Consider the following 20,731-nt stretch of genomic DNA (forward strand, 5'->3'; position numbering starts at 1 on the left):
CAGGTTTTGCTTTTTCATCGCCTCCGGCGGGTGAAGAAGTTTCAGGACGTGGAAGAGCCCTAGCAGGCTAAGTTTTCACAGTCAGAGGGGGCTGCTTTTGCGTTTGTGAAGGCATTACAGGTGAAGATATCTACAGAGATTGACTTGGAGTTCCAGACGATTATGGACTGGAAGGTGCCTGTCTTACTTGCTCTTCCCGCAGATCAGAAGCTCGATGGCGACAACTACCGCATCTGGCGCGTCATGATGTTGGCCATCCTTGAGTCCTATGATTTGGCGGAGCTTGTACAGGAGGAGCTCGACCGGCCCTCGGTAAGAGATGAGTCCAAACTCTCTTCTGATGCTCGTGCGGAGTTGGCCAAGGCTTAGTCTCACTGGGACAAACTGAATGCCAGGATTCGTTCCTTTCTTTTTCTGTCTTGTACTACAGCCGTGATAGCTCACATCGAGCACTTGACGGTGGCTCGGGAGATATGGCTGAAGCTTGATCAGATGTATAACCGGATGACCCTAATGAAGCGGGTTTCTTTGGAGGTTCAGATGTGGACCTTGTCCGTGAACAAGTCTTCTTCGTTGCTGGAGCACATCAACAAGCTTAGACAGCTTCAGATGTAGGTTCAAAATGCGGGGAAGCCGATTTCCTCCGAAGACATGGCGATCACACTCTTATCCCAGTTACCGCCACGATTCGGTACTTTCTACTCCGCTCTTATTGCTTCGGGGTGAGAGTCCACTCTTCGGTGGGAAGAGTTGGTTCCTATGGTCTTGGACCAAGAGGAACAACTAAAGGGACAGAATGCTTCCAAATCGGAGGCACTGACAGGTCAAGCCTCTCAGAAGAAGGGGAAGGACCAAAAGAAGAAGAAGGGGGATAACAAGTCAAAGAAGAACAAGGACAAGGACAAAGAATCCACATGCCATATTTGTGGAAAGACTGGCCATTGGAAGAAGAATTGCCCTGACAAAGACAAGAAGGACACCAACAAGAAGGACACGAAGGATTCTGGAGCGGTGGCTGCACCCTCATCTAGCTGTCATTGAGGACTCTACACCGAATGCATCTGATGCTGCGATGACGACTCCCCAGGCTCGAGAGTGGATCGTTGACAGTGGTGTCTCCCGGCACATGACTCCTTCATCAGATGGTGTTGCCCAGCTGCGACCCTCGCGTGGGCAGATTCTCATTGGAGATAGCTCTTCAGTGTCTATTGCAGGACGGGGTAAGATGCAGCTTATTCCAGTTGGACGTGGTGGTACCCATACCTCAGAGGTCTTGCATGTACCAGGTTTAGGGTATCATCTACTGTCAGTTCATAAGATTTGCTCCCTTGGACTTTTGGTGGAGTTTGACAGTGATTCGGTGCGAGTCCTTGATCGTGGGTCAAGGAAGGTTCTATCATCCGGATATGAGGAGAACGGCATCTATAAATTGAAGTCTTCCACCGCCCTCTCTACTCTTCTTCTTACCTCTCAAACACAGTCAGAGTTATGGCATGCTCGGTTTGGTCACCTCAACTATGATTATCTTCGGAGGGCGTCACGTGGACAGCTTGTTCGAGGGTTGCCGGATATAGTGGTGAGCCAGCAGCCATGTGTCTCCTGCATTCGTGGGAAGCAGCATAGGGATGCCATTCCCCACAAAGCTTCGCGGCGGTCTACTTCACCGATGGAGCTTGTATCTACGGATCTGTGGCCCTATGAGGAACGAGTCCTTGCGAGGGAGCTCGTACTTCATGCTGATCGTAGATGACTACAGCAGGATGACATGGTCCTATTTCTTGGCATTGAAGTCAGAAGCTTTCTCCCACTTCAAGGATTGGCTTCTCTTTGAGGAGAACCGATCAGGCCGGAAATTGAAGTTCTTGCGATCCGACAAGGGTGGTGAATTTGTTTCTAATGAGTTTGCTTGTTTTTGTGCAGATAAAGGTATTCACCAGGAGTTTGCTAATACCAACACTTCTCAAGAAAATGGCATTCTTGAATGGAAAAACCGTAGTGTGATTGAGATGGCGCGCACCATGATGGAGCACCGACAGACACCTCAGTTTCTGTGGGCCGAGGCTGTGGCTACTGCAGTCCACATCCTTAATCGATCCCCCACTTCGGCCGTTGATGGGATGACACCTTTTGAGGCTTACTTTGGGACTAAGCCCGATGTTTCTTATTTTAGGGTCTTTGGGTGTGATGCCTATGTTCACATTCCCAAGGCTCACCGTGATAAATTTGAAGCAGCTTCCCGAAGACAGGTATTTGTTGGTTACAGCTCCCAGTCCCAAGGCTATCGATTGTATGATCCCGTTAAGCGGGATGTGTACACTAGTCAAGATGTGTGGTTTGTGGAGGTTCCGGCCATATCAACGGGTGAGGAGCATCCCGTTCTTGGAGATCCAGGGGAGAGTTGGGCTCCTGCTACAGTCCCTTTGGAGGCCGTGCCTTCTGATTCTGATTCTGTTTCTGACACAGAGTCTACCTCCTCCTCGTTGGGCCAGTGACACACTTCGTGATTCAGGGATCGAGGGGGTCCCTGAGGAGTGGGGACCACAGGATGGTCCGCGGTGGTCACGGAGGCACCAAGCACATTCTACGGTGCTTGTTTGCTCTAACTATTGTTTGATGACCCGTGTTATGCAGGATCGAGAGCCCACCTCCGTGCAGGAGGCTTTACAGTCCGCACCATGGAAGAAAGCTATGGAAGCCGAGTTGGAGGCTATTGAGAGGAATGGCACTTGGTCACTTGTGCCACGCCCCCCGAATAAGAAAGTGATTGGCGTCAAATGGGTCTTCAAGACCAAATACCTTAGCGATGGTTCTTTGGATAAGCACAAGGCTCGCCTTGTTGCTAAAGGTTTTGCACACCGCCCAGGGATTGATTGTCATGATACTTTTGCCCCCACTGCTCGTATGGCGACTATTCGAGCTGTTCTTGCCTTGGCTGGCCATAGGAGATGGAGACCCTGTCCTGGTGCAGTCGGACAGATTCTGTCCAGGTGCAGTCGGACTGCGACGTGGCAGTCCGACCTGTCCTGTCAGTCGGTTGCATTTAATGCAGCCGACAGGTCTTTTTCTGGCGCCCAGATTCTGGCTATTTACAGCGGAGTTTTTCAGCAATCTCCCGCACTTTTCTGCTCGCAGATTACAGACTGGTGGCACGCGCAGATTCTGTCTCTGTTCGTAGATTTCTGACAGGAGACAGTGCAGACTGCAGCGGACTTCGAGGTGAACAGCAGGTTGCATCGTCGAGGTGGAGACACGCAGTCCAGCGCACTGCGCCCGTGTATATATCTGCATATCTTTGTATACAGCACACTTTATACAGCAGATCTTCATCTTCCACTGTCTCTTTCTCTCTCTTCTCTCTCTGCGTTCTCTCTCTCTCAGTCCTACGCTTCCGCACCGCTGCACTCTGACACCAATTTTATCGCGTTGTCTGCCATTTCAGCGTATAATTTTACATTTATTTCACGATATTTCCCATTTTTCCACTCACTAGTGTTTGCTTTCATGTGTGCTTTCATCTCCTGCAATACTTTATCATGTATTTACTATTGTGTCATCCATACCTCCAGTGCATGTTGTCTTTAGTATTTTTGTGATCGTAAACCATTGTTTGATGCTCAAAGTGTGAGTGTATCATGTCCATTTCTCTGGTAGAGCTTTGTTGGGTTTGGAAGGATTGTTCTTCCACTAGGGTGTCGCCTTGTTTTCTTGGTGATATCGGTTCACCCATATTTGCAATATTGGTTCACTCATATTTGCAAAGGTATGTTCACCCTACTATGAATGCATTCACAAGTATTGGCCACAATATTGCTATGTGCAATGTTCGCTGCTGTGCTTCAGTATTTCAATTTCAGCCAAGCTTAAAGTTGCAGTAATTGTTGCACCATTGCAGAGTATTGCACAGCATGTGATCTCCCTAGTGCATATGGTCACTATTGCATCAGACCAGCAGATCACCACGGCCCCAAAGACACTCAACAGTTGCTGTCACTGTCACAACAAACACTCTCACTTTGATGACAGACAATTACTGTTTCAGTTCAAGCATCACATCACAGAGAGAACGGTGGGTCGATATCACTGCATCAAGTCAGTCATCACATCTCAGTCACTGCATCACTGCCACTCACTGTATCACTGTTACTCTATGGGGAGACTGCAGATGACCAGCAGACACATGACCTCAGTCCTGCATCACTCCAGTCACAGGTAACAACAGGGCACCATCTATTCTCAGTTCTGCATCATACCAGTCTCAGCCTGCAGACATGTGACTCAGTCCTGCACCACGCCAGTTACAGGGTCCAAGACTCCAAGAGGCAGCATGACTTAGTCCTGCAGACATGTGACCTCAGTCCTGCATCACTTCAGTCATAGGGTACAACAGGGCACCATCTATTGTCAGTCCTGCATCATGCCTGTCTCAGGGTGCAGAGAGTTGCGCATAACGCCAGTCACAGGGTCCAACAGCTAGCATGACTCAGTGACACGTCAGCCCTGCATTCTCAGTCATGCATTCTCAATCCTGTCATGTCCTGCATTCTCAGTCCTGCCCACGTTTTTTTGCATCTACAACTTATCACTGAACTTGACCTTAGTAATAAACTTTTGGAATCTTTAAGCATTTTTAATTTAGATGGAAACTTCAAACCAACCAAAATGATCACCTTATTTCCTCTTCCTATGATGGGAGGCAAGCTTATAATGACCGAAGTGCTTGCTATGATGACTGTGGGTGAAGTGAGAAGGAGATAAAGTATCAACAAAATGGTTGAGTGATTCTACTGGTTGAAATAGCCAACACAAGGGTTGATTTTGGTAGGAGGCATATAGCAACCCCATAGTGGTTGCCATTCAATGCAGCTTCAAATGGCAAAGTCATATTTGAGATTGGATGTAATTACGTCAGAGCTGCAGGATCATCATGTCAGACCTGCCAGCATCAGAACTACAGGACCATCATGTTAGAGAGCTCTTGCAAGTACATAGTGAACTAAGAAAATTGTGTGATTGGAGAGAGAGAGAGAGAGAGAGAGAGAGAGAGAGAGAGAGAGAGTATGATTCACTAATGAGCTTTATAGTATTTAAAAACAGTGGCATGGGAGCAGATGACATAACTATGTTGGGAGGAGTCCCTTCACAAAGAATGGATGCCAATTTCAATGCTTTTTCAGCTAGATTGATGCATCAGTATCACTTTTCCCGCCTTTATAGCAGCAGCAGTGCAGGAGCACCCCAAAGGGCTACAAACTTCAGAACAGAAGCTTCCACTAGCATTGGAGATGACAAAACATATGGAGGTGATAGAGAACAGTTCATCCAAAGCTCAGACAGGTCTTTTAATACAGGAACCAATGGGATTTTGGGGTCAGTTGAAGGGCAAGAAACTTCCATAGATGGTAACGATCAAAGGATCGTTAATGGAAACGCTCAAATTGCCAATATTATGAGCACATCTGCAAGAGTGTCAGATTGGGACGGTAGTGATCAAGCTGGAGGTCTGACAAGTGAAACTGGCTATAGAGACTTGGAAGAACGGGATGGAACCACCAGCGATTCCCAAAGTGATGGTTCTGATGAAGATGACGAGGATGGGGACATTGATGGGGATGGTGAAGATCAGGATGGAGTGGCTGAGCTTGTTAGTGATGGTCTGCCGGGTAACAAAGTTTATGAAAATATCTCGAGTGTACAAATTGATGGGGTAGAGGGCCGGCATGAGTCACTTGCAGGTTTGCAGTTGCTTTTGAAAATGTAAAGTTTGATAAGTAAAAAACATCCCATGGCTCTACATCTTCCTCATCATTAAGGATATGTCCGTATTCATCATCAGCTATTCCCTTTCTGAATTCTTTTTCTTCTTCACCTTCTGTAGGATCTATGCTAGGCCATGCAGACAATAATGCTACTCAAAATGGTACAATGCTAGTAACTGGTGGGCTTGGAACACCATCTGGATATTTCAGGGAGGGCTTGCCAAAAGATGCAACTCTATCCAGAGACCCCTATGGGAAGGAGGGCCAAAACTATGTTCGTGAAACAGGAAGGGTTGGTCACACCTCATCTATGCATGATGCATCCATTGTTGGGACACCAACAGCAGAAACTGAATCTGATCGTGCCCCTCTCACACAATCATCCGTAGCAATATCTCAGTCAGACCCTGGGAATCAACTTGTTGCTTTTAGTCATAGAAGAACTCATGAGAATATGGAGATGCCGCTTCGCTCTGCCCTTACTGATCCTCTCACGTAATTTCTCATTCTTTGTTTTTAATACAGCAAGTTTTAAGTGTTAAGAGAGTATGATTCTATGCTGGGTCGGTTGCAGAAGTGTGCAAGGAAATGCAAATGGTTGTAGCTTTTGGCTGCAACAGGTGCATCAGTCACAGGTCCTTGTGTCCTTGGCACTGATCTGGTTTGCACTTATTGAAGTTTTAAACAATCATTTCAAGTAGTTGTGTTTATGTGGGCGGGCGTAGGTGACTTTGTGTGGACAGTTCTGAGTTGGACTTCTGCTAGCTTTATATTGGTGCTAATAAAAATTTTTTAAGCAGGTAACTTTATTATTCTTTAGACTTTCTACAAGTTTAGGGTCTAGCATACTAGTGAATTGGAATTCAAACATTCAGAGGTCTGAACACCTGTAACTAAATGAGAGGTTTGTGGGCTTTGAACTTGGTCCTGGGTTCCAGCCCTTCTATTTCAAGAAATTTCTATGTTTTTTATTCCCTGATGCTTGTAGTGATCACCGGATTGGAAGATATTCTTTTTAGGATGGTAATACATTAAACTGAATCAGGATCTGTCCACTGTTTAACAGTGCAGTGTCATTGTCTTTTATCTTTCGTTTTCAAAGGGGTAGTTTAGTACCCCAAGATAGAATTTGAAGGTTTTACCTGACCTCCAATTTAGTAAACTATGTCTGCAGCTCTAATGTTTGAAGATCTTTTTGAAGGGTACTGATATCATCACAAAATTTGAGATTCAAGCCCTGGTAACTTCAGTCAGTGGGGGTGCTGGGAGTGCGGAAGATTGGAAAGATGGAAGATAGAGGACAGCCTGCCCCAAATAAGGGGCACGTGGCTTAGTGATGACGTCCAGGCTTTAACTAGTGTTGGGGGCCCACAAACAAAGCGGGCAAGTGAATACTCTACTTCTCTAGAAGAAAGAGTGATAGGGTGTGGTTTGTGCTCCAAGCTATAGCACCCAATTTCGCCAAGACACTGAGGAGGGAAGGGCCTCTGCACTGATGAACTCAAAATGACAACTGAAGTGTGGTCAAGTATGGATGAGCCAAGTCAAGTGTTGACTATTTTGGGTGTCCATAGTGACATCCACCATTGCATGCAGCACATGCTGGACCAACTAGAAGCTGGGGTCCATGGGGCATGAAATAGCCTAATGTGCAACCATGCCAAAGTCCGATAACAACTCAGTGACATATCTTCTCTGCGAGATGAATATGCCTTGCAATAGCTGAAAGACCTGTAGCCCAAGGTGGTCACTATGAATCCTAGAATAATCAAATCATCCACACATAGGATGCTAAAGGTCTCCAACCCATGTATGAATCCATTCTAGAGTATGGGGTTATAATCTGACCTCTAGAAGCCATGCTGAAGAAAGAAGCTATGAATCCACTGCCAGGGTGCTTGCTTCAAGCCACAGAGGGCCTTTCCAGAAGTAATAGAGATTATCCTTTGATCTTGGGATGGAATCTAGTGGCTGCTTCTATTGCTTATAGAAGGCCATAGGGGGCATTTCACAAGAGATAAATTTGATCTTCTAATCCTGGGAAAATGAAGTCAAATGGCTGCTCCACATAGATCTTCTCTTGAAGAATCTATTCAGGAAGGTTGACTTCATATCATTTGGTAAATGGGCCATCTGTGATTGGTAGCTAAGGCAATGACCATCCAAAGCATGGTCATTCAAGGTGCTGACACAAACATCTCTAATAGTCCAACTTGGGCTTTTGGGCAAACTCTCTGGCAACCAGCCTAGCTTTGTGCTTCAAACTCCCATCGTCTTGTACTTGGTCTTATAGACCCATCTAAGACCAATGACCTTCTGTAGAGGTAGTCGCATTGCATCTACAATAAACGAATACAAAAAGCTTCAATTTGAGATTTGACACAACACAAAGCACTTGGGCCAATTGGGAATCAGGATGGAATTGTTTAGTCATTTGGGCTGTCATGTTGACTCATACAAAACAATAGAGAAGAATTGAACCAAACTAGAAAATATGTTTGGCCATAAAATGAATGATCTAAAAGTACTCTTAAGATGAACAGTTAAATACACTTTCTTTTGTCATTTAATAATCTGAACGTCCAGTTACACCACCTAACTAAAAGGTTAGTGCCTCTATCTAGCATGAAGAAAATTCATTAGTATGATGAAATACCTGATGTGCTAGGGTAAACCGTGAAACGAAGTTTGAAAAGATGTTAGATCTTGCTCCTAAAGAAGGTAGAAGATTGAAACATAAAAATTTTGATAAAGTCTTTATGGTAGGAAAAGGCAAAGCAAATGCCAAAATGCATGGATCAACCAGTAGGTATGCAAGAGAGTTGGACAAATCAGAGCAACGATGTTTTCAAAGCTTGATTTGCTATGGAATCACCCATTGTCTTTGAAGGAATGTCACTACCTGAGAGAGGACTGGTATCTAGCTTGGTTGTAATGATCTTGTGGATTACTAATGGCTTGCTCTCGATTATACATGTTATCACAATAACCAGTGGTCTCTCCACAGTCTGTTATCCATCATAGAAATCTCTCTGTAGTCCGGGCTGTTAGCAGTCTAATCAGCTCATGAGTGAGTTTGGGCATGTGCAATAGTGGGCTAGCAATTACTATTTATTTTAGGCATTTTCCATTGTCATTATTATGGTGATTTGGACCATTATTTGCTGGCCAATTGTATTCATAATTTTATTGTGGTCCTAGATACCTGATCATTTTTATGGCATATTTTTGTGCTATTTATATGGCTTCCTCCTCTTGAATCATATCATTCATCACTTGCACATTCCAATGCAAGTCCTATTGGAGGGAGGGAGCTGGAGCTAGTGCCCATGCAACTAGTGACTCACTGTTGTACCTAACTGTCTCGTGTTTGGTATATGGATTCCATTTCCTGAGCATATCTTTGAGTTCTCCCTTTGCGGTGTTCTTTTGTTTTCTCTTTTCTCATGTTGTGCAGTCTATTATAGGAGTCTTCTACACTTCCATCATTGCGTCCACTTTTGACATGGTATCAGACGTTCATGTTCAGGATTTGGGTGTTATTTTCTACCGTGGACGATTTGCTCTCACAATTTTATGGTGCTGATCAGTCTTCTTCTGTTGGCTGCAGCCTAGGCAACAGGTTTCTGGGTATTTGCTGCTTGTCTTCAGCCTTTAACCATTTGTGTTTTAATGCTGCAGTCTGCGTTTTGATTTTCTGTTATGGTGCAGTGTTCCAGCTTCGACAGTGTTTGTTGGCTGTCATCATGCTTACTCTCCTAGATTTTGCAGACATTTTGTGATCAGCTCCTTTTGACATTGTGTGTGAACTTCTAATAACACAGTCTGTGTTATGTTTGGATGTGCTTTCTCTCTCTCTATTCTTTATCTTCTCTTCTTATCGTCTCTAGATGGCTCCTCCTTGCTGTTCAATTGATGACAAACGTTATGGTCTTGATTACTTAACACATAGTGTTGTTATGAAAGCATAGTTTGTGCAGAAGTTATTATGGTATGTGGTTTCTAGAGCTATTGAGCGGCCTTAGTCTCCCACTCCTCTTTAGATGATTGGGACTAGGACAACCATGAGGAAGTTGTGCTTACATGGGATTCTGATGATGCATGTGCATATTCAGCTATTCTTTGAAGTATCTTTAAAGAGGCTCTATCAAATGTCACCTCGTGCAAGATAGCCTTAGCGGTATGGGAGAAGCTTTAGATGCACAAGGCTCCTTCAACTATGTGTGCAGTTCATAGTAACATGGAAAGGGGGACGAGAATGGGGATGGTGATAGGGTTGAGGACCAGGAATGGCCAAAAGCAGGGAACGGGGATGGGGGTGGAATGAGGGAGGGGACCGTATATATAAATAGTATTAAAAATTGTATGCATGTGATGTGGTGGGTGGATCTGTGGGTGAATGTATACTACCAAAGAACATATGGATGTGCATGCATGCATACATGTATTTTCCATTGTAGAAAAGTTGCACGTGTAATGTGGGCTGATTTGATATGACTTTAAGAGTATGCTTATTTTGTATGTGTGTAAAAAGTCCCTTGTTAGGGGATGGTTAGGATGATTGTGGGGATAGGGGAGGTCTTCCGTCCCATTTGGTATCCCTTTTGGATGATTTGTTCGAGACCGTGTTTCTGCGTTTTGGGAATGGCTGCTCCATTGTCCAAAGAGGCATTTGTAGCTTCAAATAGGGTTGGTAGGAAAAAGAAGTCGAAGGCCCAATGTTATCATTGTGGTTAGAAGAGACACGTGCGTAAGGATTGTAAGGAGTTAGTGGCTTCGAGGAAGGAGGAGAAGTAGAAAAAGCAAGATATGGATTTCTACGTCGAGTTCTCCATCTTTGACTTTGATTCCGATTCTCTGGGCAAGGTGAAGGCCAAGATGCGGAAGGGGTTATTTTCTTTAGATCGAGGGAAGTGCTTGGCAACCCCCCCTTTTGTTGCTTTCTGGTATTGATGATGTGGTCATTCCTCATGACTTTCCAATGCTAGAGAGGGAGTATGAGAAGGTGGTGAGGTGGGTTAAGTGAGGCTCATCTATATAGGTATTGGTGCAAAGGATCTAGGGAGGGACTTCCCTTTTGCATTGACTATAGTCTGACAAGTTTATAAATCTTGGAGCTAGGATTTGACTTCTAGGTTCATGATGGAGTGTTGCTTGAGAGAGTAGCATTGGCTGTGAGTTCGAGCTCACATGAGAGGCATTTTTGCTAGGATGGTCATGTATGCTAATGTGAGGCATTGTTTAACCAACATAGAGAGTTGCTATGATTCTTCTCTATTTTCAAGTATTGATATGATTAATATCAACATCAGATTTTCTCCGAGGCACCTTGGTGGTGGCTTAATGACCCACTACTTAGGTATCCATGGTCCTATTTTGGTGGTCTTTGTTGTATGGACTATGATGAGTCATTATCATTGTATCATTGTATTGTATTAGATCACCCATGATTTGAGAGAGGACGTTAGTAGTCTAGTCAATTCATGAGTGAGTTTGGACATGTGATTTAGTGGGCCAGACATTATAGACGTTTTTAGGCATTTTTTAGTAGTCATTATTATGAGATTTATGGCATTTATTATTGGTCAACTTGATGCATTTATTGCATTATTTTTGGCCTATTTATTTGGCTCTCTCCTCCACAGTCTAGTCATTCATCACTTGTAGATTCTTATCCAAACCTTGTTGGAGAGAGGGAGCTGGTGCTAGTGCCCATGTAGCCAGTGACTCACTGTTATACGCAATTGTCTCATATTTGGCATATGAGTTCCATTTCTGGATCATATCTCTGAGTTTTCCTTTGAAGCGTTCTTGCGTTTTCTCTTCTCTCTCTTTTCTGTCTTGTGTTTAGTAGTTTATTCCAATATTTCTCTATGTTTCCATTGCTGCATCCACTTTTGAGTTGAAATTCAACCCATTAATCAGGTTATTGTTGAGGATGTTGCTCATCATGAAAGGGTTGCCATCCGGAAGTAAAACATGTTCTTAGATTGCTGTTAGATACCTTATGGGACAGCAAACAGCTCGTTCCTTTAATGGGTAAAACTCGGGAATCCTCTAGACATGTTGAGTCTCATCTGTGTGCACAGGCTCTTGTTGCTATAGCATGCAATGAAGAGCTTATTTCTTTTGATGATGCTTCTTAGAGTGAGCATTGGATGCTAGCTATGCATTTAGAGTTGGATTCTATACATAAAAATGACACATGGGATATATGTGACTTGCCTCGTGGCAAGCATGCCATAGATACAAAGTGAGTTTACAACTAAAATGTAGATCTAATGGTAGCATTGATCACTGCAAGGCACATCTTGTTGCCAAAGGGTATGCTCAGTTGTATGGGATTGACTAAGATGAGACGTTTTCTCCCACTTCACGTATGACTATCCTATGGAGTGTTATTGCTTTGGCTGCCCATTTTGATTGGCATGTGCATCAGTTGTATGTGAGATCCCTTTTCTAAATGGTGATCTTCATGAGGATGTTTATGTCACTCAATCTCCTAGCTTTGTTTAGAAAGGCTTAGAGAGCAAAGTGTGTTGGTTGCATATGGCTCGTTATGGTTTGAAACAAGCACCTAGGGTATAGTATGAGAAAATACATGCTTATTTGATTGCTCTTGGCTTCAATAATTCACACATTGAAAGCATGCTCTATGTGCTCGAAGATGGGATAATTTTTTGATTCTCATTCTTTATGTGGATGATATGCTATTGACTGGACCTCATGAGACATAGATTGCAGCCTTAAAGACTGAATTATAGTATGCATTTGATATAACAGATCTTGGCTACTTGCACTACTATCTTGGCATACAATTTACTGCAGTTGAGGGGGGTATTGTTTTGCGACAGTCTTAAGTACATTGGGTAGCTCCTTGAGCATTTTCAGATGCAAGACTGCAAGCCTATCTCTACTCTAGTTGAGGAAGGCCTTAGGTTTATGCTTAAGGATGCCGGAGATTCATTTGATGCTTCTTTCTATCAACAAGTTGTTGGATGTGTATTGTATTTGTGTAATACACAACCAGATCTTTAGTTTGGGGTCTCTTAGTTGTCATGTTTCATGCATAGTCTTGGCAGTATGCATTTGCAAGCACTCAAGTATGTCTTTCATCATCTTAAAGGCATTGTGACATTTGTCCTTTTCTATCCTAGAGGTACTTCTATTTGCTTGTGTGCATTTATAGGCAGTGATTGGGTTGGTTTTGATATGAGAGTGTGCACTAGCTATAATTGTTTCATACTTATTGATTCACGTATCTCTTGGTTGAGCAGTTTATAGTGGCTACATCTAGTTGTGAACCTGAATATAGGGTAACATTTATAGCTACATTGGAATGTGCATGGCTCAAATGCCTTTTAGTCAATCTTAGTGTGGGACAACGGTTACCTACTCTTATCTATTCTAATAGTCAGAGTGTAGTAGAAATTGCAAGGGATCTAGTTTTTCATACTCGTACTAAGTAGGTTGAGGTGCATTATCATTATGTCAGAGAGTGGCTCCATGGAGGAGAGATTGACTTGGTTTATATCTCTATAAAGGACAATTCGACACGTGTGTACAAAAACTCTATCTAGAGAGAAGTTTGAGGCCTTTCACAAGGCTTCAAGCTTACTACCATTTCACAATTGATTGATCAATTTCTTGTATACATTCACATCATTCACTCGAGTGGGTTTGTTACACTTATTGTGTTCCTTTGTAGCTCTCATGTGAACACTTCCTTATTGATGGACAGTTTTTACCATCTACTTGGAGAAGGGCTTTAACTTTTTCCCCTCATGTGAATACTTGTTAGTGGGTGTGGTACTTTAGTACCTTAGGGATTGTACTTCCATTATCATTCTCACGTTAGTGGATGTGGCATTCCAACAATCTTCTTCTCTCGTTGTTCATTGGATCACTAAGAGTGTGTATGAGTGGGTATGTAGTTGAATCCTAGCCTAATATTAGAGGGGGCTCTTATTTACACCCCTCAAAAAGGGGAGGGAAGAGGGGGAGGAAGAACACCTCCTAGTCCTATTCAAGTAGTGAGGAGCAAAAGTAACTTTCCCTTAGGATTGAAATTGGATTGGTAAAATGTCCCTAAGAAAAATCGGTCCTATCAACATTGCTAGAAGTCTAGGCACTTTGATTTGTGAATCCTATTCAAAGGCTAATGGCATTGTGCCCAAATCTAGAACCCCTATTCCATCTAAGAACTTGAGCACATTAGGAGAGGACAATGCTGCCTCTCCACAATCAAGAGGGAGTTATGTGTATCAATTAATTTATTCTTTATCTTTGATTCTCTATCGATTAATGGCGCAATTATATCACACTTGAGCCAACAGTGGTATCAGAGCCACTTACTGCCATTGCCATGGCCATCGCTCATGACAGTGCCTCCAGCCATTGCCATTAAGCTCCTCTTGTTTAGCCGGCTGTCCCATGCATCATTGCCCCCCCATTGGTTCTATTGTCCTATTCGCAATTGTGCTCCGTGTTGGGTTTCACTCATGCCTACGCTCACAGAAGAGTGTCAGTGATCTTCAATAGGACATTGGGGCGCTTTTTACTCTCCGTATGAGAGGTTTTTCCCCCCCGATTTATTCCCTTTATTTTATGTGCCTATGTTATATAGTTTTGGGCACTTATCGTATTTCACACACATTGGGTGTGAACACCCCCTTACAACCCTAAGGTTTAAGGGTTGTACTGTGTACTTGCATCTTACACTTCAAATAATTGTATTGGGTGTCATGCACTCACACTCTACACTGTCTACTCCACTCTCAGTTGAGCTTCGATCCCTTGCTGTCCTTATAGTTGGTATTAGAGCTGTGTTCAGCTCAATCTTCTCTCCCTTTGCTCTGCAACCAACAATAGAGTCTAGCTCTGCTCTAGCCTTAACTTGGTTAGCTGCTCGTTAGCACCACCGATTGACGTTTGCATCAGAGGTTGCCACCTGCTCCAAGAGTCCCCGTAAGCTGCCCCACCTTGTACTTGCGACCTGCAGTTTGCGCCACCCAGTCTTGTTAGCTGTGTCACTCGGTAGCGCTTCTATATTGTGGGTCGCCTCCACAGGCGTCAGTTACCAGCACTTGCCCATCAGTCATTTGCGCAGCTCCATCAGTTGCACCGCCTTGCAGCCTTTGTTTTGCACCTCATCTAGCTTCACTGCCCTTGTGCCTCGACCTGCCCGCTGTGTCCGTTTGCTCCAAATCAGCGCCACCGTGCCCCCAGCACAGGCCGTCGCTTCCACATTGATCTCTAGTTGTTGCTTGTCAGCTCAGAATCGGAAGGGGCTTTTGCATGGGCAGGCACTATCAGCTTCAATATGTGTCTGGGACATGATTACTGTAGAGATTTCTTGGCAAGTCAATCAGGAATTTTGGGGCTTTTGAGTATTGAGCAGACATTGGTACATGTAGTACAGCTCCAGTCTGAAATAGATTGATTTAGCATTTTGGGACAATAAATTTTGGGGCTTTTGCATCTACAATGCTACTAAGTGAAAGGTGAGAAGGATCGAAGCTTGCTTGGAAGTGAGCTATGGCGGAGAGTAAGAGCAAGAAGAGAGAGAGACACAAATGGGAACTCCAACAGTCACAATGTGTGACGGCCTTCCTTTATTCAAACAGTCACTAAAAGAATAAAGAATAAAGTGACGGTGAGGGGCGCCCGCCACTTGCAGTGTGCAGTGGCGGATACTGTCAGTGTAGTAATACACAGGCAGCTAGGCGGAGGCGCCTTTACCCCCAACAATCTCCCACTTAAAGGCGAATCTGTCCTAGTGAGGAGTGAAAAGAAAAAAAAAGAAGAGAGTACAATGTGCACATGTACAATAGGATGAGGAAAAATGTCATCTCATCCAACGCCCATCAATTTTCTGAGAAAGGCAAATCGCTCAGTAGAGAGGCTTTTCGTAAGCAGATCTGTAGGATTTTTGTCAGTGGAGATCTTGACAAGGTCAACAGACTTGTCCTCCACGACCCGACGTATGAAGTGATACCTCACCTCAATGTGTTTCGTCTTCGCATGGAAGATTGGATTCTTGGCTAGCTGAATAGCACTCGTAGAATCCGAATGCAGCATAGGTATAGTATCAATTCCAAGGTCATGAACCAAACGACCCAACCATATGGTCTTCTTGCAAGCTTTAGTGGCTGCAACATACTCGGCCTCAATGGTAGAGAGAGTTGTACACTTCTGAACCCCGGACATCCAAGAGATAGCACCTCCAGCATAGGTGATTACATAGCCAAAAGTGGACTTCCTACTATCTGCATGTTCTGTATAATTGGAGTTTGGGTAGCCCACAACTCCAATATCTTGGCTGCCATAGAAAATACACATATCTGCTGTGCATTTCAGGTATCTCATGATACCCTTCACGGCATCCCAATGTTTCTTGCCAGGTGTAGCCCTATAGTGTGTGACAATACCAAGTGCAAAGGCAATATCTGAACGAGTGGCTATCATAGTATACATCAAACTGTCCACGGCTGATGCATTGTAAACGCCCCGAACAACGTAGTATGCTTAACAATTATGATATTCGCTTGTTTTCGAGATTAAATATAAAAGAGAATGAACACTTAAAGCTGAAAATGAAAATTACTCACAAAATTATAGCCATAAAAATGGAAAAGTAATGGAGACAAGATTAAGGGTTGAAGATGGGCAACCCCCCCCCGAAGGAATGTATTTCTGCTCAACCCAAGTCCCTTAGGAAAGAGCTCAGTTACAATCAACCTGAGAGTGAGAAAAAGGTAATTCTCACTCTCACAAGATCATGCAAAGATGTACAAACACACATGCATTATCTATTATGCAATGATAAGAACTGATTTCTTTACAGTATGAGAGAAGAAAAAGGGGAATTCAGCCTTTCTTTATCGTTGATCAGCAGTACATGGATAGGGCTTGCTTCTTGTAGCTAAAATGGAAGAAAGAGCTCAAGAAGGAGGTGTTGTAATGAATTTACAGGCTTGCTGTCTTGTAAAACAGCAGTGATAGAAGAGGGAATATGGAGGAATTTGATAATGGAGAAGTGGGGGATCATGATGGGGATGGATGGGGCCAGTTTCTGGCTATCTGTGGGTGCTGTACATGAGTTTACAGCAAAGAAAAATGATGTTGAATGAAGAAAAACGAGCTCTTATTTATAGGAGAGGGGAGAGCTAGTACAAAAGGGGAAAGTGGAGTAGCACAAGACAAGTGTCCAGCCACATGTCATGAGATGTGACAAGTGGTGGGACACTTGGAAACTTGTGTGACAAGTGTCTTGACACTTGTCTCTTCTCTATGGCCTTCCTTTTTGGGTTGAATACTGTCAAGAATAGAAACAACCAAATTTAGTAAGCACAGTCAGAGTACAGAACTTACTATTTTTAGAATGATATCCCTATTTTTTAGGACTAGCATTTTTAGGCTAATTCGAGGCTCCTAAAATTTAGGGACCTCCTAAAATTTAGGGATCTCCTAAAATTTAGGGACCCCCCAATATGGGTGTCATATAAAAGCTTTTTCCGTGTACATCGCAAAAATGGTATCCGAATCTTCATGTGACTTTCCTATGCAAAGAAATGTGCATTTCAAGCTTTCAGCCCACACATACACATTATACAAGCAATTCATGATCATGCCATCTTGTTGATTGTAAGTGTTTGTTCTGGTGGATCTAGCCCACACTTCACGGCATCAATCCTTTTTGTGTGCGAGTCTAACCCTGATATGCATGAGTTCTAGTCACAGGTGCCCAATCGAGTCATATAGGTGGAAGTGTGAACTATCTTTTCTCTAACCCACTGCGTGGGTCCACCATAACCTGTGACCACTCATCAGTGGCCAGCTCCAATGCACTTTTCTTTATATCTAATTAGTGCAAAGGAAATAAATTTAATAAATCATTATATAAACAAATTAATGAAAAAGGATACAAATTCTGTTTCTATAGAGTTGTGACATGCATAAGTGATCTTGGCTATCTCGGCCCTTTGCTCATCCGTCTGTAGACAATCGGCTTGTGAAACCTTCATATAAGAAGGTAATGGATAACCAAGAGGCTTTATGTGCTGTATGCGGAAACCCTCAAGGACTTTATGAATGTACTCCCTCTAGGAGAGGTAAAGTAGTCCTTGATGCCTGTCGTGCTTAATACGCATACCAAGAATGTGAGAGGCTTGTCCCAAATTCTTCATCTCAAAGCTATTCTTCAGTTGAGATTTAAGAGTATCCAGCTCATCATGAGCTTCCCCTGCTATCAGCATATCATCCACATAAAGTACCAAAATAAGCAATGAGCCATCACGGGCTTTCTTTGTGTAAAGACACGGATCCATAGTACTCTTGCTGTAGTCTTATGACTGCATAAAGGCATTAAACTTATGATATCACTCCCTGGGTGCCTGCTTTCAGCCATAAAGACTTTTGTATAATTTGCACACTAGGTGCTCCCTGCCAGGTTCTGTAAAGCCCTGAGGCTACTCCATGTAAATGTCATCATGTAAATCCCCATGCAAGAATGTAGTCTTGACATCCATCTGATACATGTCCAAGTCAAGCTGCGCGACTAAGGCCAAAACCAAGTATAGGGTGGTCATCTTGATCACAGGAGAAAAGACTTGATTAAAGTCAACCCCATGCTCTTGTTTAAAACCCTTAGTAACAAGTCTTGCCTTATAAGCCGGCTTGGGGTGTCCAGGGATACTTTTTAGCTTGTACACTCATTTACATGGCAAAGTCTTCTTGCCCTGAGGCAATGCAACCAAATCCCAAGTCATATTCTTGTGCAAGGAGTCTATCTCAGACTGCATAGCTCTCTCCCAGGAGTGACTGTCACCCTTATGCATAGCCTCATCATAGGTGATAGGCTCTTCTGCATCTGTAACCAAGACATAATGCATCGAGGACTCAAATCTATCAGGTGGACGTCTATCTCTAGTAGACTGTCTCGCGATAGGCTCTCCGGCCGGTCCAACACCCTGGCCATGTGTATCAACTGCTGCTGCAAGCTGTCCAACTGGCTGTGCAGGAGTACGTGGCTCCTCCTAGAATGTAACCCTGCGTATCTCTACCACCTTCTCAGGCTGTCTACGCATCTTGTATTCATGGAAGACTACATCATGACTGCGGATGACTTTCTGTGTGTGCGGATCCGAGAGGCGGTAACCCATCTCACTTGCATCCCCATAGCCAAGGAAAATGCATTTGACACTCTTAGGATCCAACTTAGTATGCTTATCTTTGGGCACATGGCATAATGTCTCACATCCAAAGACACGTAGATATGCATAAGACGGAGGTTTCTCAGTCCATACCTCCTCTGTAACCAGGAAATCCAAACCACTAGAAGGTGATCTACTTATTACATGCACAGCTGTACTGACTGTCTCAACCTAAAAACTCTGTGGTAAGCTTGCATGGCTAAGCGTACTATGTACACACTCCTGGATGGTTCTATTCATCCGCTCAGCCAAACCATTTTAGGGTGGGGTATAGGGGGCGGTCAACTTACGCTTAATACCTCGCTCGTCACATAGTTGCTCAAAAGCAGATGACACATATTCTTCCCCATTGTCAGTCTTAAGGCATTTTAGCATATGCCCAGTTTGGTTCTCAACCAATGCAAGTCATCTCTTAAACACAACCAAGACTTCTGATTTAAGCTTAATGGGGTAAGCCCAGACTTTACGCGAAAAATCATCAATGAACGTCACAAAATACTTTGCACCACCCATAGACTGACAGGGCATGGGTCCACAGACATCCGAATGTACCAATGCTAGGGGCTCACTCATTCGTGTTCTACCAGACTTCTTATGCGTATTCCTAGTCTGTTTGCCATAAAGACAATGCTCACATGAATCAAAACATGCGTAGTCAAGGGGTGGTAAGTGCTGCAAACCAGAAAGCATTTTCATTCCCTTCAAGGACATATGGCCCAAATGGGTATGCCAAAGAGATACACGTGGGATGGAACCCACTAATAAAACATGGTCAACAGAGGATCCATCAACGATAAGAGGATAGAGGCTGTCAACTTTGGCACCTCTATCAAGCACAAGTCTGCCACGAGTGATCTTCCAGGCAAAATCTCCAAATGAAACATGAAACCCAGTATCATGAAGCTGCCTTGCAGACATAAGACTGCGTGTAAGCCTAGTTTCATGACGTACATCCTATAACAGAAAAGTACTGTCAATAGAGAACTGCAACCGTACATCGCCAATGCCAACAATAGCAAGTGACCTGTCATCACCCAAGCGAACTGTTCTAGAGACAGTGCGGTAGGAGTGGAACCACTCACGGCATGGTGTAATATGAAATGAAGCACCAGAATCCAAAAGTCAGTACTGTGCATACATAGAGTGAACAATGGTCGATGACGTAGCATCATAAGAACTAGCTGCAAGTATATACTCCCCATCGGAGTCATCAGTCTGCATAACATTTATCTCCTTAATTTTCACACTGGATTTCGTAGGCATAATGCTATGATCGGAGGACTTTTCCTGTACTTTGTCTTTTCCCTTCTCTTTGCGCTTCTCATTGCGCAACTCATGACACTATTGGCGTATATGACCCTTCTTGCCGCAATGATGACATGTTACATTAGCATTCCTCCCAGAGACTTGTTGCACGACTTATCACGCGACTTAGATCTAGACTTCTGTGAGTCTTTGCCACGGCCATTCCCATGGTCATTCTTTCCATTACCATCTCTGCCTCTAACAGTCAAAGCATGCGGAACACGAGAGGCATCCAAGTTCTTACGGTTAATCTCTTCTTGCAGAAGAGCACTCTCTACATTAGGCAAGTTCAAAATAGTAGCAGGAGCACATAAGGCAGTGCGGAATACATTCCATGACTCACTCAGAGTTCCAAGCAAAAACAATGGAGTAACCTCATCATTAAAGGTAATACCCTGCGAAGTCAAGTTCTTAAGAATAGCATGGAACTGGCTCAAATGAGCAGACATTGTCATA

The 20,731-nt window shown here is 43.7% G+C and overlaps 1 protein-coding gene across 1 annotated transcript in view; it reads left to right on the top strand.

Annotated features, from left to right (window-relative positions):
* The window catches only part of LOC148010300 (uncharacterized), a 136,753-nt gene that overhangs the window by 47,491 nt on the left and 68,531 nt on the right, over nucleotides 1-20,731 (top strand). Inside the window, exons 2-3 of the mRNA XM_087671442.1 lie at nucleotides 5,095-5,732; nucleotides 5,876-6,251. Of these exons, the coding sequence (XP_087527568.1) occupies nucleotides 5,095-5,732; nucleotides 5,876-6,251 (1,014 nt within the window). The remainder of the gene's footprint in view (nucleotides 1-5,094; nucleotides 5,733-5,875; nucleotides 6,252-20,731) is intronic.

This window comes from Lygodium microphyllum, chromosome 29 (genome assembly GCF_053477565.2).
Source record: "Lygodium microphyllum isolate KBCC chromosome 29, Lygodium_microphyllum_v1.1.10, whole genome shotgun sequence".
NCBI classification, from domain to species: Eukaryota; Viridiplantae; Streptophyta; class Polypodiopsida; order Schizaeales; family Lygodiaceae; genus Lygodium; species Lygodium microphyllum.